Here is a 25,561-nt window from a genome sequence, read left to right on the forward strand (position 1 = left end):
ATGCCTTCATTATTTTATTTGCTCCAGGCACTTCCGTTCCTTGTGCTCAGATGACACTCCAATGGTACGACGTGCTGCCGCTTCCAAACTGGGCGAATTTGCAAAAGTTTTGGAATTAGACAGTGTGAAAAGTGAAATTGTTCCACTGTTCACTAATCTAGCTTCAGATGAACAGGTAAGTTAACCTTTAGTATTTAAGGTACGTGGATATGCTCCTTTCCTCTAACGTTTTAAGGGGAGTTTTGGTTCTCATGTTAGGATCCTTTTTGCCAAATTGATACTTAAGTCTGGGCTGGATAAAGTTTAATATGACCCATCTCATTGTCCTTATATTTCTTTCTTAACCAGACCATGATTTTCTCTTACATTAGCAGTGGTTAAAAGAAGAGTCAAAGACGAAATGGGAGGGTGCCTGGGTGGCTCAGTTGGTTAAGCAGCTGCCTTGGGCTCAGGTCGTGATCCTGGGGTCCTGGGATTGAGCCCCACGTTGGGAATCCCTGCTCAGCAGGGAGCCTGCTTCTCCCTCTGCCTGCCACTCCTCTTGCTTGTGCGTGCGCACTCTCTCTCTGTCAAATGAATAAAATCTTTAAAAAAAAAAAAAAAAAAGGAAATGGGAGCCATGTTAGAAGGGAAGACCAAAGCTATGTTAAGGGGTAACATCTTTTTGTGCATTGCAGCCAGTCGTGAGGTGAGTAGTGTTGCCTGGAATTTTTGACTTTCAGATAAACAAGCATAGCATGTGTTGAGAAGGCTGTTTGACCTTCTATATCCTCTGGATGAATGTATAGGGTGACTTTGCATAATAGCAATTCTAAATCCAAGGATCTATATCTTTTTGGGGTAGAAATAATAACAATAAGGAGCACTACATTAAATATGAAATTTTTCTCAGCCTGTCTTAAGAGGTTTACATATAAGAAGTACTTCGGTCCTCATAACAGCCCCATGAGGTAGATACGCCATTTTACGTATTAGGAAACAGACACAGAAAATTGAAGTAACTTTTTCAGGGTTGCGTAGTCAGCAGTGGTAGAGATGGGATGGGAATCTAGGCAGCGTGGCTCCAGAGTGCACAGCCTTCGCAGCCAGGGTGTACTGCCTCTCTTTATGGTTCAGAGGATCCGCCCCCACAGTTTCTGGACTCTAGAAGAATCCTTTTGGGGTTTTAATTTGCCTACTGTCTATCCTAGAAGCACTTCACATGTATAGGACCAAGAGTACCAGACACACATTGATGAGTGTCATTTTCAGATCCTAGATTGAAAGATGGTAAATCTTACTTTCAAAATAATTTAAAAATGTTATTAAAATTGCATACAGAAAAGAGCACAGAAATACAGCCCCATGAATAAGGTAATGTCATCTTATTAGCAAACAGAACTTTGACAGCCACTACCCTAGAAGCCTACCACATGTTCCCTCTCAAACACACCTGCTCCCTGCTCGCTTCAGATAACACTTTATCTTGACTTTCGTGGTAACCACCTCTTAACTTGTCTGTACATTTATTACTTCAACATTATAGTTTAAAACAGCACTGTTTAACAAATAGAATGTAAGTTAATTTAAGTTTTCTAGTAGTCACATTTTAAAAAGTAAAAAGTGGGAAATTAATTTTAATAATTTATTTAACCCCGTGTGTCCAAAATAATGATCATTTGAACATGTGACACTAGCCACATTTCATGTACTCCGAAGCCATAGGTGGGTAGTAGTTACCACATTGGACAGATGGGTTTAGAGTCCTCATTTAGGATTTTGTTGATTTTGCTTCCCATGGTATAATTTAACATTTTCCTTTGTCCTCTGTATTTCTTGCAGATTGATAGTTGAATCTAGTGTCAGGGAGGAGGGTTTGCAAACTTTTTCTGTAAAGGGCCGGATAGTAAATATTTTTGGCTTTGTGAGCCGGTTTCTGTTGTAACTACTCAACTCTGCTCTTGCAGCATAAAAGCACTATAATGTGTAAACTAATGGGCACGGTGGTGTTCCAATAAAACTTCATTTACATAAAGTAGCTGCAGTCCTGGATTTGGCCAATTATTGCCCCATCCCTGATCTAGAGGCTTAATGAGATTTAGATTTGATATTTTTGGGGTAGTAAGACCACTTCATATGTGGGATTATATTTTTTGTTAAGAGGCATATAATTTCTAGTGTTATATTAGAAAAAATATTAAGTGCTTAGTTGTAAAATGTGTGTATGTATATTCTGTCCGACCACTGATAGAATTGCTGTTCTTGGCTTACTAATTCATTGAAAACATATTGAGTGCCTGCTACATCTGAGGCACCGTTCTGGTGCTGGGCTCCAGTGTTAGAAAGGCATACAAAGGCCCTTCTGTCATGGAGTGTACGTTTTGATGAAGGGAAACAGATAATATTAACAGATCAATAAGCATTAATGATAAACACTATGATGAAAATAAAGTAGGGTGACGTAATAGGAAGTGATTATAGGGCATTCATCTAGACTGGTTAGTTAGAGAAGGACTCTGAGGAGGTGATATAAACTGAGACACAGAAGAAAAATGCCAGCCATACCCTTTCCTGGAGTGCCAGAATTCCAGGAAAAGAGAATTCCAGGAGGAGAGGACACCTAGCATTGGAACATAGTGGGTGATAGGGACTCTGGTGGGCTATGAGGTTGGAGAAGATAGGCAGGGGCCCTGTAAGTCAGGGTATGGAGTTTGGATTTCTTATTCTAGGTGCAGTGAGAATACACGTAGATTTTAAGCAGGGGTGGTGTGACTTGATGTAATTCACATTTTAAAAAGAACATTCTGGCATCTGGGTGAGAGCCGAATTATAAAGGGCAGGGGCGAGATTAGAAATAGCAAGACCAGTTAGGAGACTTGCAATAATTCAGGCAAGACACAATGGTGAACGAAAGTGGTACAGTGAAGGTGGAGAGAATCTAGAGACAAGTTTAGAGGCAGCATCATTAGGACTATGATGGGATTGGATGGGTTGAGGAAGGAGCAGTCAAGGAGACCTTGATTTTTGGTTTGAGCCCAAACTGGCTGGGTGGTGGTGTCTTGCTGAGATGGAGGAGCAGGGATAGGGGGGAAGAGTAATTGATTAACAAGTATTTATTGGTGTATATTTCCATAGATGATAGTAGTCCCTTGATTTAGCATTGTTTTTGGATTCCAAAAATATTTCTATAGGCACTACTAAGAACCTAGTTCTGCCTTTTTTTTTTTTTTTGGCTTGTTCATTTGGATAGAGGAGTGAGCATTCTGGGCATATAGTAAATTATTATTGACCAACAACTTTTAAAATTTGTAATATTTTGAAAAGTTGGAGTCACTTGTCTCTCTCTCGTGTATGTATGTGTAATATATATAAAATATGTCATACGCACACACACTATTCACATTTTTGGTCTCTCCCTCCTGGGTGCTTATGTTTACGTATTTTTAGTTTCCACTTACATATTTATAATTCCTGAAACTATAATCTCAATTCCTAATTTCTCACTGATTTGTCTAATTGTGTATTTCTACTTGCTCAAAGGACACATGGGTATCACGTTGACACTTGGCAATTTACATTCGGGAAGTTGAGTTCATTAATCTCATACGTTTCTCAGTTTTTTTGCTGCATTTTTCTAGGCTTGGCTACCTCACAGTTATTCTGTCCCTGATTCTCAACATTCAAATCCAGTGGGGTTTTTTTGTTTTTGTTTTTTTTAAATTGCTATTTTGTTTTTCTTTGTATTTCTTTCCAAGTCATCTCATGCCTCCTATCACTGCCGCCCCAAACCGAGTATTTGGACAACTGAGCTTCCTGTTTCCCTTCCCGTTTTTGTTGTGATCCGTTAAACAGTTTGTTCAAGTATAGTTTTCATTTTTTTTTTATCCCTTAACAACTTATTATAGGAAGGCCTTGAAGACATCATTAAAATGTTCTCTTTTTTTCATTTAATTTTTACATTTTCATTTCGTTTTCCTTAATAAAAACTCTGCATTCTGGCTGAGGGAATTACTTTACTGTTGACTCTAGAACAAGGTCGTTTCTACTTTTATGGCTTTGATATGCCGTTCTAGGCAAAGTATGTTTTAAGACATAAAGACGTGAAGCTCTATATAGTAGTTTTTTTTTTTCTTTTGAGTGACACCCACAGCACTGCCCCACACCACACATACTGTACTGCCTTGTGGCTCCCCATAAATCTTGTCTAACAGAAACTTGTTCTTTAGGATTCAGTGCGTCTCCTGGCTGTGGAAGCTTGTGTCAGCATTGCCCAGTTACTGTCTCAGGAGGACCTCGAGGCTTTGGTGATGCCTACACTTCGGCAAGCAGCAGAAGATAAATCTTGGAGGGTTCGCTACATGGTAGCTGACAAGTTTTCAGAGGTAAAATTGTTGTACTGACATTTTTAAAGTACTAAGAGAAAAAAAACTCCAAACCCACAGATTTGCTGTGTACCAAAAGTTTCTGAATTAATTCTTCTGAATTGGAAGTGCTTGTAGCAAAAACATACTTGAAGGTTACACTGTTTTGTTTTGTTCATGTTAATCAAGTTGTTAGTGTACATTAAAACCTGTACAAATTTTTTTATAGCTCCAGAAAGCTGTGGGTCCTAAAATCACCCTAAATGACCTCATCCCCGCCTTTCAGAACCTACTTAAAGACTGTGAAGCTGAAGTCCGAGCAGCTGCTGCCCACAAAGTAAAAGGTTAAGGAGTTCAGTTTATGTTGTGGGATATATCATTCATTTTGGTGCCTTTTTTTTTAAATGTCAGCGAATTTTGTATGGTTTTTGTTGTGAGATATGTTTTTCAATAAGGCGATCTCATTGTGTAGGAATGTCACATTGTTGGACAAGGCTACTCCCTTTATATTTAAAACCATATAGCCATTTTATCTTGTTTTTGTAAAAAAGATGCCTTTGCAGGTTGGGTTGGTGTATATGGCATATAGACTGATGAAAAGTACATTTAGAATAAGCTGTTTTCCCCTCTTGGAGCTTATTTGCTTAAATATGATTTAAGTTGCAACTGTTGATAAACCTGGCTGCTTGTAAATGGCTGTATGTAAGCATTAGTAGTTTTTTCTCTTTCTCTCTTTCAGAACTTTGTGAGAACTTGCCCACTGAAGGTAGAGAGACCATAATTATGAATCAAATTCTGCCCTTTATAAAGGTAAACCTAATTAGGTTATTTTTGTTTCACCTTGCCCTGTATGTTATAAGGTAAACTTTACCTCAGTTTTTTTGTTTCTTTGTTTTACCTTAAAGCTCTTCAGGTTTAAGGGTGGATAGGGGATGATTGGGACAGTCACATTAATATGACACTGTTATTTGTTACTTATTAGTGTTTGTTATTGTAAAATGCTCTTTGGTGCATAGGTTTCTATTATCTAACAGATGGCTTGAGGAAATTGATCAACTAATCAATATTGAAATAGTGCTGTCTCTTTAAATTCCTTGGGCGATGGTATGGAAGTTTGTGTTGTCTTGCCAAAAAGAAGGGCTTTTAATTTTGATTTTATTTTAGGAATTAGTATCTGATACAAATCAACACGTCAAATCGGCTCTAGCTTCTGTAATTATGGGATTATCTACCATTTTGGGCAAAGAGAATACCATTGAACATCTTCTACCTCTTTTTTTAGCTCAGTTAAAGGATGAGGTGAGTCTGGCTAAAAATTCTATTGCCTTTGATAGTCAGTGATTTGGTTTGGTTTTGGTTTGGGGTTTCACGAAAATAGAACTCAAGCAGGGATAAAGGGGTAAAAAAAGGTAGCTTATTTTAAACCAGTGACAATTCCTGTGTTTGGGTATGGAGTTACAAGTTCTGCAGAAAATGAGCACAAGGAGCCATTGATGCACACCTGAAAATGTCTCTGTGTCCTCCCTGCCTGATTCATTCCGATACGCACTGGAGTCTTCTCTTTAAAGCTAATGTAGCTGGGCGCCTGGGTGGCTCAGTTGGTTAAGCGACTGCCTTCGGCTCAGGTCATGATCCTGGAGTCCCAGGATCGAGTCCCGCATCGGGCTCCCTCCTCAGTGGGGAGTCTGCTTCTCCCTCTGACCCTCCCCCCTCTCATGTGCTCTCTCTCTCTCTCAAATAAATAAATAAAATCTTTAAAAAAAAAAAAAAAAAAATAAAGCTAATGTAGCTGTTTTAAATGTTGTAAAGTTAAATTTGAATATGCTAGTATCAGAATCGCAATGATGGCTAACAGTTATTGAGTAATACTGTCTGTCAGACATGACCATAAATGCTTTCCATGTATTATTACATTAAGCCTCAAGGCAGTTTTTACCTCAACATGACAGTAGGAGAATATCGGGCAGAGAACTTGGTTCTTATATGTGTTCTTTTGGGACTTGTGTATTTACAGTGTCCAGAAGTTCGTTTGAATATCATCTCTAACTTGGACTGTGTAAATGAAGTGATTGGGATCCGTCAGCTCTCTCAGTCTCTCCTTCCTGCCATAGTGGAGCTGGCTGAAGATGCCAAGTGGAGGGTCCGGCTGGCCATCATTGAGTATATGCCGCTGCTGGCCGGCCAGCTGGTGAGTGCGTGCGCCCCACGAGGTGAGGGGGGGCCTCAGGGAGTGCACACAGGAGGCCCACGGAGCTCATAGGATTCTGTTCATTTAGATGCATGAACGTATGGTCGGACCTAGTTGCCTGTAGGGTGGTTTTTATTTTCATTAGTGCATTAACTTCTAACAAAAGGGTATTATAGAAACACATTTCACCTTATCACTACCTAAAAGCAAAGCCATAGTAGAATATAATTATTTTCTTGATAAATATATAACATAGTGTGATATTTAGTGTCTCTGTCGGAAGGAATATTGAACTGAGAAAAGAACTTTGCTTTTTGCTCAGGGCAGCTGTTGGCCTGTATTCTGTGCAAAATGTCCCTGATGACCACTTTTCCTACATTCTGGTCAAAGGGAGTTGAGGCTTCATCACAGGAAAGGAGTATGAAGTCTGGAGGCCAGAGAGCACGTTACCACATTATGTGTTACTGTTTTCAGTTTCATGATTAGTTTTATTCTAACTGATCATCATATTAATTAAAATTTCGGTGCTGGGTGTTACAGCCACATCCTTTCCTTTCTCTTTTATTAAGTGCCCTAGATTGTGTTAGGTTTCATAGGTGCTTATGCTATTGGTAGCACGAGCCGGGGATGTCTCACTGGGGAGAAAGACAAGGGAGCTCTTCGGGGGCAGTGCTGGCCGGACCCTGGCAGGAGTTGGGCACGTAACATTTGTTGAATGTCGAAGGAACGAATACCTGAATATTTTTTGAGAAAGCTGCTACACTTTGTCAGTTTACAGCTAATATTCTGCAACGTGTGTCCTCTCTCACCCTCCTTCCAGTACTTTCAGATCACAGCATGTGGGATTAATTTTTTTTTCTGGGACCACTGAATTTGTTGCCTATTTTGGCATATTTAGTGTATGAAGTGCGCCCTGTGCGTGTTGGTGGCATTGTGTTTTATAAAATTTAAAGTGTCTCATTCAAAATGATGCCAAAGGTATCCGTGAGTAGCTAATAGGGTCAGGTGAAGTCATCTTGTCATCTGTTTGTCCTCTGTCACTCCCAAGTGCTGAAAGTCACCCTCTCTGCTTCATGGGTGACTGTCCTGCATCTTCCTCTCCAGAGTGGAAAGCAGCAGCACCTCACTGGTTTGCTAAAAACGGAAACAACTGTCCAGAAGGGAGGGGCAGTTCTCGTGTCATTTCTTCTAGCCTCTGCTCCCCTCTGACCCGGGAAGTTGGCAGAGGTTGGTGGCTCTGTGGTGAGGAGTATGGAAGCAGGGCAGGGGTGAGTTTGGCTGACTCATACCTGTCTGGCAGGGGATGACATGCATCCGTCATGAATATTTTGTTCAATATCTTCAACTTCTTGTTAGTATTTTATTATTATTATATATATCTTGTTATATTTTATTCTTATTTTTCTTCTTATCTGTATAGATTTTTATATCAGGTAGTTAGTTTATAAAATTCTTTCAACTCTTTATGTATAGCGTGGCGAGTGAGCCGTGGTGAGTAAATGTAAAGTTAAGCCACAAAACTTGGGAAATAAAAATTAAGACTCCAGAAAAATCCATGACCTGAAATGAAAAGGAAATCTTTGAAGGCTGACATGATAATCTAACTGTATGCTAAAACCTGTTCATAACCTGTTCTTAGAAAGCTGTTTCATTAACTCACTATTTTCAGAGCACTGACCCTTGGTATTATATCTCTTTATTTAAAATATGCACTCACTGGTCAATAACTTCTTAGCATCCAAAGAAATAAAAAAACTGTGGAACATGTAGATCCCCCAGAGGAGGCACTGGATATGCCAGCTCTGTCCTTCGTGCTGGCCGAGTCCCACAGAGGCGGGTATGTGAGTCCGCCTGTGCCAGGCTGGCCGCCTGTCGGGAAGAGCAGAACGGGGAGGGCCAGGGTGGTTCCCCCCGTGACTCTGCGCTGGGGCCGCTGCACCTGGAGTCATGGGCCTGCTTTATTCACCCTCCTCTGCTTTCTCCCATCATCCCAGATATTCTCTCTTTAATTGGGGTCTGTTTCTTGATGTCAGTTTCTTCATCCTTAAGGATTTATTACATTAACCAAAAAGGGAAAAAAAATTGAGAACTATTACTATTGACAGGTATTTTCCTGGGTTAACCCATTTTTACAAATAATCTAGATACTGTTTGGCAAACCGTCCACGGTGCATTCTTCCAGCTCGTCTGGACTGTTGAATCTGGCTCCTGGCCACGCTCTTCTCTCCCACTTAGCGGGGCTTGGGCCATCTCACTCAGGCTTTTGTTTATGATTGCTGTCTAATAAAATAGGCTTCCAGTTTGTAAATCAAATTCCATGCATTTCTTTTCTGGCTAGTTCATGCGTTCGGCTTATTTGGAAACATGTTTTTTTTAGCTTTCGGGTCATTTTGATGTAATTTAAATAGACCAGCTTGATTTCTGAACTTTGGAGATACGTATTAATGGAATCTTCTGTATCTGTAGGGTATGGAGTTCTTTGACGAAAAGCTGAATTCTTTATGTATGGCCTGGCTTGTGGACCATGGTGAGTAAGTTAAACACAGATTATTACGGAAGGCCCATGTTTTTACGCACATCCCCTTTGTTCATATATTTCCTTTTTAGAAATGAATCCTAATCTGACCAGACATTTTGTCTACCAACGTGTAGGGATAAAGAAAGGCTTTGATTAAAGTCCACTTAGCTTCCTTTGAACACAAGTTTGACATTGCTGTTTTCTACCATTTTTTTTAATCTTAAATCTTATTTTCTTCATTAAACAGTCTCTGCCCTGTTTTCTTAGCCCTTCTGTTATTTTCAGATTGTCTTTTTTTATACATACACTCCTTCCTTATCCCAAGGTCTTCTGCTCGACCATGGCATTGGAGTCTTTAGCCAGTATAGGATAAGGATTGGAATCTGATGAAAGGCCCAGGGGGAAGTGGCTCCTTGGCTTCTTTGAGGTGACTTAGAGAAGGAGGTATACAGTGGCGCAGTAAAGGAGTGTAGGGGTGGGAGACGCCAGCCATGGCTGAGGGCAGCGGGGGCCCAGATTCCTGGTTTTGGTGAAAGGCAGGCTTACTGCCAGTGCCTCGAGCTCAGGCAGGCTCAGGTGGAACAGCTGTTTTAGAAAATAGGTTTGAAAATAACCTGTCTTCTCTTTCTATTTATAACATAATTCAACAGTCACAGAATCCTTTTCTTCCAGTGCTACAAACTGTTACTGAAAGTTGCTTATCAAGATAGACAAGGCAATGGATGTTTTCTCTAAAACCACCTTACCTGTTAACTTGTTAGCAGTTGATTTTTTTGCCAAGGTCTCAGGTCCATGTATCTTCTCTGGTCTGCCAGGCAGCGATGGTGGGGGGGGGGGGGGGCGCCTTCTGGACCAGTGAGATTCACCGCCAGGCCCCATGTCCAGGCATCTGTTCACAGGGGGTCCCTGGGGGCTTACAATGTCCCGTGTGGGCTTTGGGTTCCATATTGTGTTGCATCTGCTAGGCATCCTGTTTCAGTTCCACAGTATCTCACATAGACTCGATGTGCTGAGTGCATCTCTGTTCACCTGTGACGCTCATGCCTGGGTATCTGGGAGGAGTGGGATACTCGTGTCTGCTTGTACATGGAGGTGGTTTCGTTAAGGGCATGTTTGGATCATGTGGAAGATTATGTGGTTAAGACAGTGAAGAGGAGGGTGTGAAAGAAATGTGCAAATCTTGCAAAAACATATATATGCAGGTGATTTCAGTGTTTTAAAACTAGATGTGAAGACTCTTTTTCTTGTCCTTTAAAGTTACCTTTTTATGTCCAATTTTTTTTCTTTTTAAATGAAACTTAAGTTTGGTAAATCATAAAACTTCCTTTCCTTTCAGGAAAATAATGTTTATATTATTTCTGATACATATTTAATGTTAGTGGGAAGGACACATCCCAGCGGGTCATTCTGTATACTTTTTTTGAAAGCTTGCATTTTAGATAAATTCTGAGGCACTTTTAAAGTCTTAGTGTTCCACAAAGAATTGAATTCCTCACACCCATTCTCTGTAAGATTGCTGTCTGTACAAGTCAGTTACTCCTTCCTCACTTGGCAGATATCTTTCCTCCAATTTGGGATTGTAAGAGAGACCCTTGTTCCTGTCTCTGCAGCAGCTAGCATACTAAACTGGTATTGCAAGCATTCTTTGAATCGATGACATGTCAGCTCTGAAATTGTCCTGCACTTAATTAGTCACATGAGTTTTTTGTTGGTTTTGTTTTGCATTGTAGATAACTACTGTGTAGTGATCACTGATCAGTTACATTTTTGAAACGTTTTTCCTGGTGACTAAACTACTAAAAGAATATTGTGAAAAATCTGGAGTAGTATAAGGAAGAAAGTGTCCCCTCTTTTCCTGAGCTTGAGTGGACAGTATTGATCAGAGGGTGGAATTTAGAAGGGGAATTTATTTCTTACAGGAGAAGGGATAAAGTATCGGAGTGAGCATATGGAGTGTGTTAGGCATTCAGAGGAACCTTGCAAGTCCATCAGACCTTGAGGGGAGAGGGAAAGAGGGAGAGAGACAAAACAAGGAGAGAAAACAGGCAGAGCTCTGGAATGGTTTGCATTCTTTTGGCACAAAATTGAGAGGAGCCAAGAGCATAGTAGGCATCGAGCCAGGTCCAGTTGAGTACAGCTGAGGTCTGGGTCAAGGCCGAGCGTGTGCGCGGTCTCTGGTTACTCTGGCTGTGAGAGCCCTTCCTATGGTAATGGCATTAAGAGGAGAAAAATCTCTCTAGCAAATTAAAAAGCAGAATTAGACAAGACACAGTTTCTTTAGCGAGCTCCACCTTAGTGGGAGGAGTTGGGAGGGGTTTGTGCCCAAGACAAAGACCACGACTGTGAAGGGAGGGAGTTAGTGTTATGGGTCAAACGGTGGACTTGAGCTCGCTCCGCGGAGAATGCTTCTGGCTGTCACTGACCGGCGGCTTCTCCCACAGACGGTGGTCAGGTTTCGTATTGGTAATAAATTATATAGTTCCTTGGTTACACGGTCTTTCCTGTTCTCAGCAATGGCATTGCCGAGAAGGATCTGTGGACTGGGGAGAGTTGGACATTCCCTGTCTGGAAGCCTTATGTAAATTGTCCAGGATTGGGGCTGCGTCTTGGATAGCTAGTCTTGCCTCCCCTGTTCCCCAGGAGGGTTGGGCCTACCTGGAGAGAGAAGTAGAGTAAGGAGTCGGTACCCACTGCCCTGGATTTGTTATCTGAGCCCCAGTTGTGAGTTTTATGGGATCTGTGAAATGAAGCTGCACTGGCCTGACTTTGTTTGGTGCTGTGCAGTGAGTTGTTGAGAAGGTAGTAGCTCGGGCTTTTATTATCTAGATTTAGGCTGTCCTTGATAAATGATCTTACAGGGAGTTACTAGACGTTAAAGCACACACATTTATTCACAGAATACATTTGACATGTTGTCTCAACATATAAATCTTTTAAGGGAAAAGAGGCAATTCGCTCTGAGGTTTTTAGTTGCTATTATGGAGGTGACCACAGTGGACTCTGCATGACCTCCCTGCTGGCTTTCTCTCCTCTCCTGTGGTTGCTTCTGCTGGAATTATCTTCCTTAAATACCACATTGGTCATCGGGTCACAACTTTGCTTTAAAAGCTCATCGTTTTTCTTACAAAATCTAAATTTAGCTCCCAAGGTGCTCTGTGTTCCCGAGTGCACCAACTGTCCGACCTCGAGGTCTTGCACCCTGCAGTTTTTCCCCTTTGTGTCCTCCGGCTTCATTGGTTTCTGCCCTCTCCAGGAATTCCTCCCCTCTTTTCTCCACTTAACACAAATCCTCCTTAATCTCCGAGGTCCAGTGCCAGGCCTCTCTTTCCTGAAGCTTCCTGGACCTCCCTTTTCTCTCTTCTCTAAACTCCTCCAGCCCTCACAATCTTTGCTACACGATTTCATGGATCGTGCTGACCAGTCTTACCTCATGTGACTTCTGGGAGGCCGGCAGCTTTCACTTCTCTGATAGAGTGTGGGGAAGTCTCTTCGGTATTCTTTCTCTAACACCTAGCACATAGTAGGCACTCAGTATTTGTTAGTTAATTAATGATGCCTATCATGAGCTCCTTAGCTCCTTTTTCTTGGACGTATTATACATTCTTCAACTATAACCAGACCAAATCATTGTATTATGAGTCCTATCTGAGCATGTTGACCATTATGTAATAGGAGTAAATTTGGAGTGTCGGGAGAGTTTTGTTCTTGGCCCCCCTTCGATGAGGGAGGAGGTCAGTAAACTAGGTTATGCTTCTGATGTGAGCAGCATGACAGTGTGCCCTTCATCTCTTCTGCCAGTGTATGCCATCCGGGAAGCTGCCACCAACAACCTCATGAAACTCGTTCAGAAGTTTGGTACAGAGTGGGCCCAAAACACCATCGTTCCCAAAGTGCTGGTAATGGCAAATGATCCGAATTACTTGCACAGAATGACCACTTTATTCTGCATTAATGTAAGTATCATACGGCTGTTACTGCTAAGCTTAGGCGCTAAAGCGGTTATTTGGGGCTGTATTTCTGAATTCACAATATAATGTGTTCTGTTTGGAATCTGTTTCTTATACTGATTAATTTGGACAGTTAGTTGATGAGAGAAAATGTCAGTTTTTAAATTCATGTTAAAATCTGTAATCAAGTCAGTGGTGAATTCTGGTTTAATTCTGAGATCCTTTGAATGCTACCTCGTATCCCTCATTCAGATGCTCAGAAACATTTTCCTGTTGGTCAGTTACTTTCTTTTTAAATATTCATTTGTCTTTTTGGATTTGGGGATATTTAAAAACACTGAAGTGTTTTAGGGGCGCCTGGGTGGTTCAGTCGGTTAAATGTCTGACTTTTGATTTCGGCTCAGGTCATGATCCTTGAGGTCGTGGGATCGAGCCTTGAGTCAGGCTCCGGGCTCAGTGCAGAATCTGCTTGAGATTCTCTCTCTCCCTCTGCCCCTCCCTCCATGTGTGCTCTTGCGCGTGCATTCTAAGAAACCTTTTAAAAAAACAAAACAAAACCTAAAAGTGTTTTAAATGTACCATCTTAATTCTTTCTCAAGGCGCTATCTGAAGCCTGTGGTCAGGAAATCACCACTAAGCAGATGCTGCCCATCGTATTGAAAATGGCAGGAGACCAAGTAGCGAATGTCCGTTTCAACGTGGCGAAATCTCTTCAGAAAATTGGACCAATTCTAGATACTGAGTAAGATTTCAGTATTAGTCTTGTTTAAGAAGGAGATTTAAATGTTTACCTTGTAGTGGGGAGTAAGAGCATAACCTAAGTTCAGTGGTTTTCACTTGACCCACGGTAAGGTTTGTGTAGAGGAAGCAGTAATTTGACAACCATTTCTGGGGGTGTGGCTGCCGTTTTGTGTCGAAGCTCTGTATACGTGTAGATCATTGTCTGAAGCTCATTCTCTGGAGGGTTTAGAAATTATTTAGTACTGGTCAGGTATATATTCTAAGCATTTACAATTTTTTTTAATTTTAAACTTGACAAATGACCGTAGAACATGTATGCCCTGAAGCATTGATCTGGCCCAGAGGACTGCCTCTCAGATAATCCTGTTGGATTTTAGTGCTCTGCAGGGGGAGGTGAAGCCCGTGCTGCAGAAGTTAGGTCAAGACGAGGACATGGATGTCAAGTACTTCGCACAGGAAGCGATAAGTGGTGGGTTTGTCTGTTCTGTGTCTTGCCCTGGTTAGCGGGGTGTGAGTGAGTGAAGCGGGCGGGCCGTGTGTGTGTGTGGGAGCGGGGTCGGTGGGCTGCTGGGACGCCGTGCCCCTCTGTGGGTAGAACCTTCCTGGCCCACCATGGAGCAGGCCGTTTTGTGAGTCCCAGGTCTAGGGCTGGGTGGGATTCGGATTCTCACGGGTAAGAACAGTTTGTTGTTTGGATTTCAGTTTTTAAAGTTTAACTCGATGAGCCTGGCAGGGCAGAGAAACTGACCAAAGTGAGAAGCCTACAGTCTCATGCTTTCACATCATTGTTGTCATACTTAACATTCACATAGACAGTTCATGAACTTTCTGTACCACTAACTTGATTTTGTTTGGAATTTTCCAGTGCTTGCGTTGGCATAATGAGGAACAGGAGGGAAAAGACTTTACTAAATTCTTATCACAGATTTCTAGTCAATGTGTTCTTAAACTGGGTGGAGAAAAAATGGAAAACCTTCAAGACCTCATCCAAGCAGATGGCAGCCGCTTACAAGAGATCAAATTTCAGTGACTTGATTCTTTCTAAAGATGAAATGGGATTGTTTTTTACTCGTCGTCTTTTTTGGGATAATTACATTTAAAGCATTCTTACTGTTGGTGACCAGTTCCTGACACTTGGTACAGTCATGTCTTGATTGTCTCCTGCTGATTTATCTGGCACCAGGTGGGCTCCTGCATCTCACTGTTGAATCAGGCCCTGGCCGCTTGCTATTCCCACCCGAGCCTGGATGGGTTTGGACCCAGACAGGGAGTGGAGTGATTCTCTTGATGTTTACGTATATCTGTGTGTGTGTCTATCATTCCAAAGTTAAATGTACATGGTTTAGAATAACTTACGTTATAAACCCTCTATTTGGGGGGCACGTGGAGATTTAACTATATAGAAAGCCACATTTTCCCGGATAATGATGGTCTGCATCGGCGTCTCTCATGAAAGGGGAGTGTGGAAGCTCAGGGTTCATGTATTGGTTGTTTTGATTTTTATTTGCTTGATTTTCACTGCAATCATGTCATCCGGAAACCTGGAGTCAGACGCGTCTCGCCGCTCACGTGTTGAGCCCCACCCGGATGCTGGTGGCTCGGCACCGTGGCTGCATTCACGAGCACTTGGCTCCCTCCCTCTGCCCCCCGAGAAACGTAAAATGTTGTGCCTCCTAATAAGCAGTCGTTTGACTGCTTCACTGTACGGTTGCCCTGCCATGTTTCGGGTGAGTAGAGAAACCGCTGATGGAGTATTGTGAGGAGTTCCTGCTCCTGACCCGGCTCTGCTTCCCGCCTCTTGCCGTCGGGTCCTCGGTGCGGGGGCTTCGGCACTGACGTCTCGGGATGGGTGATGCCGGATGCTCCGCACTTGCAATGTTTGTGGTTCTACTTCTACGGGAAAACCTCATTAATTCCTCCTGGAATTTAAGAGAATGAGTTAAGCTGAAGGGTTTGCTGAAGCCAGTTAATAGTATGTCAGGAAGCCTGTTGTATCTGTACTACTGAAGTAATTTTAAAAAGCTCTCTTTAAAAAGCACCCTTTTCCAGGTGACATGCCCGTTACTGATCACTCTTCAGTTTTATTAAAATACCTTCCATGGGGATCGTCGTAGGCCATACCTGTTTTTGGATGTATTCATTTCACTCTTTATCTCTGAAATATATATGTATGTATATATGGAGACTATAAATATTTTTTCTTTTAGATTTAGTCATATTTTTCACCTAATCAGACTCGCCTTGTCCTAAGGAATTTTAATTAATGAGGTTTTATTGTAGCTTATTTTTTGCTCCTTGTATGTTGCTGTGTGGTTTCCTTGTTTCCATTTTGGTTTTTGAATTGGTTCTTTCATTCGGTGAGCCCAGTGAGCCCTGTTCTGTTTGGTGAAGTTCGGCAGACCGCTGTACACCTTTGTATGTGAAATCATGACATAAAACCAAGTTTGACCAGATGCTTCCAGGTTTGTCTTACCTTAGAGAAACAGAGCCTTTTAAATCAGACGGTATTCTGCCTGCATTTAAAACTACCAGCCTACCTTACAGGAAATGTCTATTTTATTACTTTTTGGGCCAAGGATTAAATGTATTCCTACGCAAAAAAACTTCCCTACATTCTTGTTTTAAGATCTTAAACTGTTCTGTAAACATTTTAATTTTAGTTTTGTGGTTCCTTTTGCTTCTTACTATCTCCAGGTTATGTTCCCTTCGGTGAATTGCATGTCTGAGAGATCGGTGTCTGGGTTCTTGGAACAGACTTGCACAGCTGCTGCTTAACTCTGTGGTTGGAAATGCCATTGGCTTTGGGATGGACTTTTAAATGTCTTCTGGACTTCACATGTACTCCCTGGGGAGCCCTGAGTGGTGGCCTGTCCCTTTAAGACAGTCATAAAGGGGAGACAGGAGCCCTGGCTTTCTCAGGCATGGGTCTGGGAGCTAAGCAGGCTCTGTATTTCTGGGTGACCCCTTAGGGAGTTCATCGACTCTTTCTGTTCTAAGCAATAGGGAATCCCTTTTGTTACTCAAGGGGCATTGTCCTTTGGCTCATGCCGGTCCCATTAGCCATGGATCGGTTTTCCCATCTTGGTTTCACTAGTGTGTCCGCTCCAGGAGCTCCGTAAGGGCAGGGATTTTGTCTCTTCTGTCTTCTCTGTTGCCAGCACCTGGATCAGTGTCTGGTGTACATAACAGGTGCTCAATAAAAATGTGTTTAATGAGGCTCTAAAATCTGTCCTTTGATGTGTTGCGTGCGAGGAACAAGTCATCGAAGGTACCACGCTACAGCTCATGCTCCCACTGGCAAAACGGAAGGATTTTGCGACTCTTAAACAAGCTTTGGGTCGTCCTTCCCGAGGCTCCCCGCTCCGGCCACGGTTCCGTTGGGGTTTGCATGATGACCTGGGATGTGCATTGCCACGGGTTTTCATCCCCTGCCATCGGTGTCCGTTGGTCCGTGAGGAAGTGAAGCAGAGACATATGTAGCAAGCTGACCCCAATAAAGGTGTCCCCTCAACCATGGAATTCACCCTAGTGTTTCTCCATTTTGTGTGCGGTTGACCTGTCCCAGGTTTAAGAGACCAAGACCAGATCTTTTTTCTCTGTGCTGCCAAGAAGATAGGAACCTGAAGATGTGTCCTGTTTCCTAAGAACAAACAGGTTAACGTGTGGTTTTTAATGAGGGCTTGTTGAAGTAATGGCCCTCAGCTCATGGAAATGCCACAGCTTGGCCACTGGGATGCAAGGCCCCGGGGGTCTTTGCTGGACGGCCTGTCCTGACTCAGCCCGGCCGCCGGACCTTCGAGCCGTCTTACCCAAGCATCCGAGATCCTTGCATAGGCCTTCAGGGGAAACCGACGTGTCCTTCCCAAGCCAGTGCAAAAGCTACGGCAATGCTTTCTTGGTGCAGTTCTGTGTATTAGTCACTGTGTTGCCAAGGAGTTGAAGATCTGGTGCTTTCTTGCAGAAACCACATTGATTGCATCCCCGCCCCAGGGGTGGAGGGCGGGGCAGCCAAACTCGCTGGGTGCTTTTGTCCTGCCTTGTAAATTGCTCTGACACAGGATTTTCCTCCCGGTGCTCTTCTCTTGGGGCCTCTTCTCTCCTCTGCTTAGACACCTGGACGGGGAGGGAGCGGCGTCCTCACTTTAAGGACTAAGTGACGGTGGTCTGCGGCTCCGTGATGGTCTCCCTCTGATTTGCATCCCTGCCTCCATCCGTGTCCTTGCCCCTCTTTCCTGGTCACTCACGTCTCCAGTCCTTGTATCTGCAGTGGTTTCACTGTTCCCCGCTTGCCTCCGTGAACCTACTGTTTCCAGAAAGTTACATAATGTTCAGTTGAGATGGAAATCTGGAGGATGAAGAGTTTAATTACTCATTGGGTAGAAAAGCCAAGTCGTTTGTTTCTCCAGAGTTCTCTGAAACTGGTATTACCAGTGCTGGAAGGAGCCGGGTCTTTTCCGCCTGGTTGGGGCTCTGCAGGCAGGCAGTGACCGAGATGGGGAGCACCCTGCTGGCACCGGAAGGCCCAGTGCGGTGGCACTTCCCATGGCGCTCGAGGGAAAGGCACCTTCAGGAAGGTTCTGGGGTGAACCAGCTTTCTCTGCCCAGGGACCCACGTGCCTGTAGGTTCCTGTGCCCCCCCGTGGCGGTACCGGAGCAGCGGGGGCGTCCTGGCTGGGGAGCGCAGGTGGGCTTAGGAGGGGGCCGCGCGCTGCTCGGGGACGTTACCGTACTGTCGTCTACCTCCAGCGGTGGCTCAAAGGCTGAGGAAGCTAGATTGTCCTGCGAAGGCCAGTGAGGAGCCCAGCGCTCGGGGGGCTGACAAGAACCACTTCCTGAGACCCAGAGGGCCTGGAGAGGACACCGGGAAGGTGAGTGCCGCTGACGCCTGGGTCCTGCCCCGTCTCGGGCTGCGGCGCGGGGGGAGAGTGGTCCCTGGGGGCGGCAGGCGAGGCCCCGCGGGGACGGGGGCGGTTGGTGAGGGGTCACCTATAGAAGCAGGTCGTTTGCACTTACTTCAGAGACTACAGGCCGTTCTCACTTGCTACGGCTCCGCTCAGGTCGCCCTGTCCGTTCAAGGACAAAACCATTTCTGTCACACCGTGTAATGGTCTGAGGCCCCATCTGATGCCCCTCTGGAGAAGGTGTGCAGAGGGTTCGAACTTGAGAGTAACTGCTGGTTCACTGAAGCTGGTGCTGGCCACGGCCCTGCAGCCGTGAGGAGGGTGGTCTGTGGCTCTGTGGCTTACAGCCAGTTGACTCTTGAACAACACAGGGGTTGGGGCATGGGCCACCCTCCCGCCCCCGCACAGCTGAACACCCACACAGAACTTCGGACTCCCCCAAACTTAACTACTGCGAGCTTGTAGACTAGTGGCCTTCCCGACAACATGAGCAGTCGATGAACACGCATTTTGTGTGGCACGTGTGTTCTGTATTGTGTTCTTACAATGAGGTCAGCTCGAGAGAAGAACATGATTAAGAAAGTCCTAAGGAAGAGAAACACGTTCATAGTACTGCATTTACGGGAAGAATCTGCACGTCATGGCCCCACGCAGCTCAGACCCGTGTTGCGTCAGCGTCCGCTACATCCAGAAAAGCAGCGCCCAGGCCCTCAGCTGCCTCGTGCGGATGTCAGGCTGCATTTCGGGGACTTGGCCGACGCTGGCATTCTCGTACCTGCTCGAGTGGGTCTGCTTGGTGAAGATTCTAACACTGAAAAGCTTGCCTGCTAAAGCTTCGTGGCTTTTCCTTCATTTTATGTAAACTGAGGCCATGAGAACTTTTTCCTGTTGTCCAGGCCCCAAACTGCAGTCTTTCATCTGAGAATGTTCTCCCGTCCAGTGGGGCTGCGCTCTCTCATCCCAGGGCCTGAGCCGCCAGCGAGTCCGGTGTGGGCCACCGCCGCGGGAGGCGCTGGGTGACAAGGTTGCTCACAGCCGCTCACAGTGGCCTCTGGGCCTCGACCCAGGCCTGAGCCGCCAGCCCTTTGTGTTTCCCACGACGTGGCCTTTGGGGAGATACCTTCACCGGAGGAGCACGAGTAAGAGTTACGTGTTTTTAGGCCTAAACCACACCCTTGCTTGGGAAGAAAGGTGTGAGGTGTTTTCCTACAAATTCAGGGTCAGCTGGCCGTGTCATTCAGTGCGCCGTCCGCCTCTGAGCTGAGCGCGGGCCGGTTGAGGTGACCCGCCCGTGGCGGACTTGCCGGGCTCTGCAGGCCGCCCCGGGACAGCTGCGGGCGGTGCAGACAGCACTAACGGCCAGTCCTCGGGCCTTGGGCTTGCCAACCGCGGGCAGACACTTGTCACGCACTTGGCACATCACCCTCGTCTTCACTTCCCCAGACGGCGGGCGCTGGGAGCTCCATTTTTCAGGTGGTTGTGAACCTCCCCTCGCCAGTCCCCTTCTACTTGGGGGTCTCCCGGCCGTGCTAGGCCTCTGAGGCTGCAGATCATTTTACCCGGAAAACCCCCCTGCCCCGTGACTCAGGGAGCCTTGCCTGCCTGCCTCACCGAAGGAAAATGCCCCGAGGGTGCGACAGGAGGGAGTGGAGCGTTGCCAGGCAGAGCCCTGCGTGTCAGGGGCCGCAGCCAAGTGAGCGAGCCAGGAAGTCCTCCAGTGCAAACCAGAAACCATTCTTAACCCCGCGCGCGCTGTCCGTGCACACGGGCCCGTCGGGCCGAGGGGCTGCCGGCAGGCCTGGGCCGGTCAGTGTTGGGGCCCCGCGGGAGCCGTCGGGCACCCCGGGCCTTGGGCCCGCCACTCGGTCCGGGAGAGAACAGCCCCGAGGCGAGAGCCCGGGAGCCTGCAGAGCAGTCTGTGCTCCCGAGGCCGCCTGCCCCCCGCCCCCACCCCTGCAGGACCTGCCGGGGAGCAGTGGCTGCCTCCGTGCGCCCTGGCCGACCCCGGGTCACCGCAGCGGGCGAGGCCGCCCTCCCGGACGGTCTGCGGTGGCCCTCGGATGCCGGAGCGGCCCACAGGCCTCTGCCAGGCGAGGGTTAACAGAGGATTTGTTTGTTGAATCACAAAGTGGCTGTCACATGATTTTAATCAAAACACCATTTCCCTGACAACAGTGATGTCAGTCTTGTTATTGCAGGAAGGAGCAGCTGTGAGGGACATTCAGTCTCCATGCAAGCCCAGGTCGGGAGACTCAAATCAAGCGAAGCATCCATAAACAATGGTTGCAGGCGCGGACGTCCGAATGGTCCCTCTTCCTCCGCTCCCTTCTGTCGGGCCGTCCGGCCTGCGCCCAGTCGCCTCTCCTTTCTGCGCCCGTGGCTGCTTCCGTCCTTGTTTCTTTTTGTTTTTTCCAGTTTTCCTTATTTTCCCCAAACTCCGAGGCATTCGGGCCCCTAGGCTCTCCGGCCTCTGCCTCTGGCATCTGTCTGTCCTCGTGCTCTCACACGGCGCTTGCTGTGACAGGCAGTTCCCGCTAGCGCGCCCCCCCCCCCAAGTCCCACAGCTCCGGGGCCAGCGTCCTTGCCCATCCTTGCCCCCCGCCACTCCCTGCCCGCTGCTGAGAGTCAGCTGGGGGGCCTCGGGGGCCATCTGAGGAGCGTGGCTCTGGGTACCTGGAGGGAAGAGGCCCAGAAAGGCTGCAGGAGGCCTGAGTGCTGAGGACAGGCAGCAGGGACTGGAGCCCAGGGAGGCCAGTTGGAGCCGTGCCCTTGGGCTCTGGCCTCCTCTTGGCACCGTCTCCACTGTGGGGCTTTGGGGACCGAGAAAGATCCCCAGGCCCTCCAACCCTTTGCCCAGGCGCTTGACCGGAAAGGTGGAGGTTGGTGACACAAGCCCCCTTCTGGGTGGGACGTGGCTTCTCGTGGATGCCCTGCCGTTGGTGGTACCCGTGGCTGGCGCTGCCCAGAACTCTGACGGAAGGAAGACAGGGCAGAGTTGGGGGTCCTCAGCCTGGGGCAGGTGCTCGGGATAGGGCAGCCGGCCTTAACTGTGCAGAGATCCCATCGGGGTCACACAGCCGTGGTCTGATCCGCGGTGGGGTCGGGAGTTAAGTGAAAGCAAGGCAGGCAGAGCTGAGATTGTGACGAGCCGTCGAGGGGAGCTGGGAATCTCCTTGGGGCTTTCTGCTTGGAGGGCAGCGCCAGGCCAGGCCGCCCTTCAGCCTCACAGTAAACCTGGGAGTTGTCAGCTGGGGTGTGCCCCCAAGTTAGCACTGGGGACAATGAGCCTGTGCTGGGATGTGCTCAGGTTCGTGGCAGGGCTGGGAGGGGTGCCAGGGCCCAGGACGGGTCAGAGGGGCCTTACTGCCCCCCCCACCCCCCCGCTGTCCCTGGAAGGGAATGGGTGGGCCCCACTCTGCCTGGAGGACCTTTCAGGCCTGGGTGGCTGCTCCGGGCGGGGGGGGGGGGGGCGGCGGGCTGGGGGAAGCTGGACCCCGTTCTGGCCAGGCCCTTGCATCCCTGGGGCCTCCTCCAGCTACCTGCTTGCCCTTTGGCCCTCTGCTGGCACAGGGATCCTGCTAAACATTTGGGTTTCTCTGGTGACTAGAGGGCAGTTCTTGGGCCTCCCACTGAAGAATCAACGGAGGCTGTGAGCTCAGGGTCCTCTGCCTGGCGTGCTTCTGGGAGAGGCCTCGGGGGCTCTTCTCCATTCAGCTGTGTCCCTCTCCCAGTTACGCGGGTGGCCCTGGCATGGTAACGGACTGACTTCTGAGGGTCACCGTTCTCAGTCTGGCCCCTTCTCAGCATCTCAGGCCCCATTATTCCCTCCTTGTCTTTGGGGAGTCAGGAGAGACTGAGTCAAACTCTCAAAGCCTCCCTGATGGGGAGGGTGAGTGGATTCTCCCTTCGAGAAGGAGCAGGTAGCCAGGAGCAGAGACTTGGGGTGCGGGGCCTACTGCGCCTGGACCGGCAGCAACAGAGGCCAGCTGGGGAGTTGGCTGGAGACACCGTGTCCCTCTGGAAGTGGGGGCAAGTTCTGGGCCCTGCTTGGCCCGGCAGAGGCCCGGGGTCTGGGGCTCAGCTCTCCCTGGCCCCCTCCTCCTCTCCCTGGGCCAAGCCTCTGGCTCACAAAGGCCACAGAAAGGAAGGATGTTCTAGGGAATGTAGGTCAGGGGCCCGACTGGCTAGCTTTGGCCAGGCTCTTCTGGCAGGTCTGGTATTTTGGCCTGTACCCTGGGGTTGTTTTTGGCAACACAAAAATGGAGAAATTTGGTGGGAAAGGGACAAGTCCGTAAAACATCATTACTGAAATTGAGTGCTTTCCTTACAAAAAGAGGCAGTTGAAACTCAGTTCTTGGGTCACCCAACGGGTACCAGTCTTTTGGGGGCAGGACTGAGCACCTGTGCGTGGTGCTGGGCAGCGCAGGTCAGTGCTGAGGGCTCTGCTCGCTTCCTGCCCTTGACCACCCCCTGCACCAGCAGATGATCCCTGTCTGGGAGCGGTCTCGGTTCTACAGCATCGGCTCAACCGAATGGTCTGAGTGAAACCAGATCTCCGTTGAACTCGCGGCCAGAAAGCAGGATTTCATCCTGTCCGTCCCCTCAGGGTGTGGCACTAGGACAGGTCCGAACGTCGGAGAGTGGCCTCTCACGCCTCCTGGGTCCTCCAGCCCCTGAGGGCGCCGAGCAGGTGCCTGGCCCGGGAGGGGGCCGCCGTGTGTGCACGCCGGGGGAGGGTCGAGGCCTTCCGCAGGCCCTCGGGCTGTGCCATTAGGAATAAGGAGCAGTGTCTTGCTGGCCCCCAGTTCCACCCCTTGCTCTGTAGCTGGCTTGAACTTGGGGAGCCCCTCTTCCTGCTCCGGAGGCCTTACGGGCGGACTAGGTCCCTGAGGACACGGCAGCAGGCAGCGCCCGGCCCGCGCCTCGTCCGCGTGCAGGCTTGTGCAGCGCCCCACATGCACTCAGGCGATTTCTGGGCGAGGTATCGTTTACCCTGCTGACGTCAATGAGAACATATTATCCACTGTCCTCTCTGTAGCCTGAAATGAGCACCAGGGCTCAGGGAACACAGCCACCTTCCATACTTTAAGGAGTCCACTCACGACCTGATGAGGTAAAGGCCCCGTCTCCTCTGACATTCATAGCACCCAGGCTCTTAGAAAACAAGTTGTTTTTATTTTAATTCAGTTTTAGGTTGGAAACATAAAAACAGTACATTTTCCTTGCAGAACACTGCCCCATGTAAATTACCATTTGGTAACAAAGATCATTTATTAAACTGCATTTTAGGTAATTTTCTAACATTGAGGGACAGGGTCCATTTTGATTTTGTTTTCACATTGGAGCTATTATGATTTGCACTCAAAATACCAAACTATCAAACTCACCTTTTCTTAGTAATTAAAAAAAACCACACGGAAAAAAATAACTACAATCAGATTTTTATCAAAAGTAACTTTCACAAACCAAATATCCAGTAAAGACCACCCTCCTCCTTTCAGAAATAAGCAAATAATCTTGCCCTTTCTACAAAGTGCAAATATCTCAATCACTTTTATTTCTTAAATTACAGTCCCCAAAGAGAAGCAAACCTTTTCTTCTGCTTTTCCCTCCAGAGATTTTGGTGGAGGCAGGTTTCTTTCACCATCAGCAGTGGGAAGGCTTGGCCACTTGGATTTCCTTGACTGAGCAAACCTTGAACCGGATAGCCCCCCCCCCCCACAGCCAGAGGCGGGTCTGAGTTCACTCTACTTGCTCGAGGAACAGAGAATTCCAGTCGGGGGTCCTATTTTTCCAGGATGTTCTTTTGTATTTCTATTTTTATAGTGCCCCTGTACCCACCCACTTTGCCTCTGAGAAGACAGAGTATTCAATCCAAGTATGTGAATTGTTTTATCTCTAGAAGTGTCCAATCGGCACTCATATTTGATGGACCTTGACTGGAGAGAAACGTTACACCCCTCCTGCAGGCCAGGCTCCTTCCTGATTCTTCTCCCAGGGCCTCCTTTCGTGGGGCTGGGTCTGTGGGCCTACAGCACCGAGCCAAAGCCCTGCAGTTCGGCCCCTTTGCAGTCAAGGAGGGGTGTGCCCTGCCCCCATAGGCTCCTCTAGGAAAGTACTATGTTGTGTGACTGGGAGAAACTAGACCTGCGTGTGAGCCTAGGCTTCTGTACTTAACTGGACCCTGCAAGGAGGGCGGTCCGTGCGGTCCGTGCCTCTCGAGCCTGTTCCTGCACGGCCGCCTGGGGGCACCTCTTCCTCCCCCAAAGCCAGGCAGCTGCCAAGGGGAGACTATGGTTGTGGGGACGGAGTCCCAGCCACCCCGTGCTTACTTAAGCTGGGGGCTTTGTTGATGTAGCTGTTGGCTCGTGAAGAGAGTCAGATGCTAGTGAGGGGAAAGAGCGCCCAGGGAGAAGCCAGGAACCCCCGAGCCGCCCCAGCTCCTCCCGCACGGGCTCTGCCCTCCGCCGGCTCACCTAAACTCCCGCGAGCTTTGGTGTCCTCAGCTGGAAGCAGTGAGGACTGGATGTGTCCCGCTAATTCCACAGAATCGTCATGACGCTTAGATTCCTTGTGAAATGTTTGGTGAATTACTGTACAAATACGAGCGGTTGCTCCTTGCAGACCGGCAGGCTGACGCGGGGCGGGAGCTGAAACGCCCCCCCCCCCCCCCCCCGGCCCCTGCGCTGCCGCAGCCGGCCCAGAGGGGGGCGCTCTGTGGTCAGTGACCGCCCCCCCCCCTGGGGGGCCCCCCCGGGCAGGCAGGCCCACACCACTGCACCTGTCAGAGGGGACACATACATTTAAAGACTCTTTGTCCAGTTCTGAAACAGAGGCAGGTAACTGCCCTCATCTCCCACACACCACTCTGAAGGTAAGTTGTTAACATTTCCCGAAGCAGCACAGCGATCAGACCCCCGCCTAGG

At 47.6% G+C, this 25,561-nt stretch overlaps 2 protein-coding genes across 5 annotated transcripts in view; one reads left to right on the forward strand and one right to left on the reverse strand.

Annotated features, from left to right (window-relative positions):
- Window positions 1–25,561, forward strand: part of PPP2R1B (protein phosphatase 2 scaffold subunit Abeta) — a 31,853-nt gene that overhangs the window by 5,330 nt on the left and 962 nt on the right. Inside the window, exons 5-15 of one of the 3 annotated variants that reach the window (XM_036075428.2) lie at window positions 28–175; window positions 4,206–4,361; window positions 4,570–4,684; window positions 5,080–5,150; window positions 5,505–5,639; window positions 6,355–6,528; window positions 8,995–9,055; window positions 12,845–12,999; window positions 13,593–13,735; window positions 14,112–14,203; window positions 18,481–18,602. In XM_036075428.2, coding sequence (XP_035931321.1) covers window positions 28–175; window positions 4,206–4,361; window positions 4,570–4,684; window positions 5,080–5,150; window positions 5,505–5,639; window positions 6,355–6,528; window positions 8,995–9,055; window positions 12,845–12,999; window positions 13,593–13,735; window positions 14,112–14,203; window positions 18,481–18,602 — 1,372 coding nt within the window. Of the gene's footprint in view, window positions 1–27; window positions 176–4,205; window positions 4,362–4,569; window positions 4,685–5,079; window positions 5,151–5,504; window positions 5,640–6,354; window positions 6,529–8,994; window positions 9,056–12,844; window positions 13,000–13,592; window positions 13,736–14,042; window positions 14,204–14,599; window positions 16,960–18,480; window positions 18,603–25,561 lie in introns of those variants that run through there. The other 2 variants (XM_036075426.2, XM_078059009.1) reach the window with 2 other exon arrangements.
- The window catches only part of SIK2 (salt inducible kinase 2), a 133,169-nt gene continuing 122,818 nt past the window's right edge, over window positions 15,211–25,561 (reverse strand). For both annotated transcript variants that reach the window (XR_013442614.1, XM_078059008.1), the window contains one exon: window positions 15,211–15,653. Coding sequence is in view for 1 of the 2 variants with exons in the window: in XM_078059008.1 (XP_077915134.1) it covers window positions 15,644–15,653 (10 nt within the window). In the remaining variant the exon portion in view is untranslated. The remainder of the gene's footprint in view (window positions 15,654–25,561) is intronic.

The sequence above is a fragment of the Halichoerus grypus genome, chromosome 11 (assembly GCF_964656455.1).
Source record: "Halichoerus grypus chromosome 11, mHalGry1.hap1.1, whole genome shotgun sequence".
Classification (NCBI taxonomy): Eukaryota; Metazoa; Chordata; class Mammalia; order Carnivora; family Phocidae; genus Halichoerus; species Halichoerus grypus.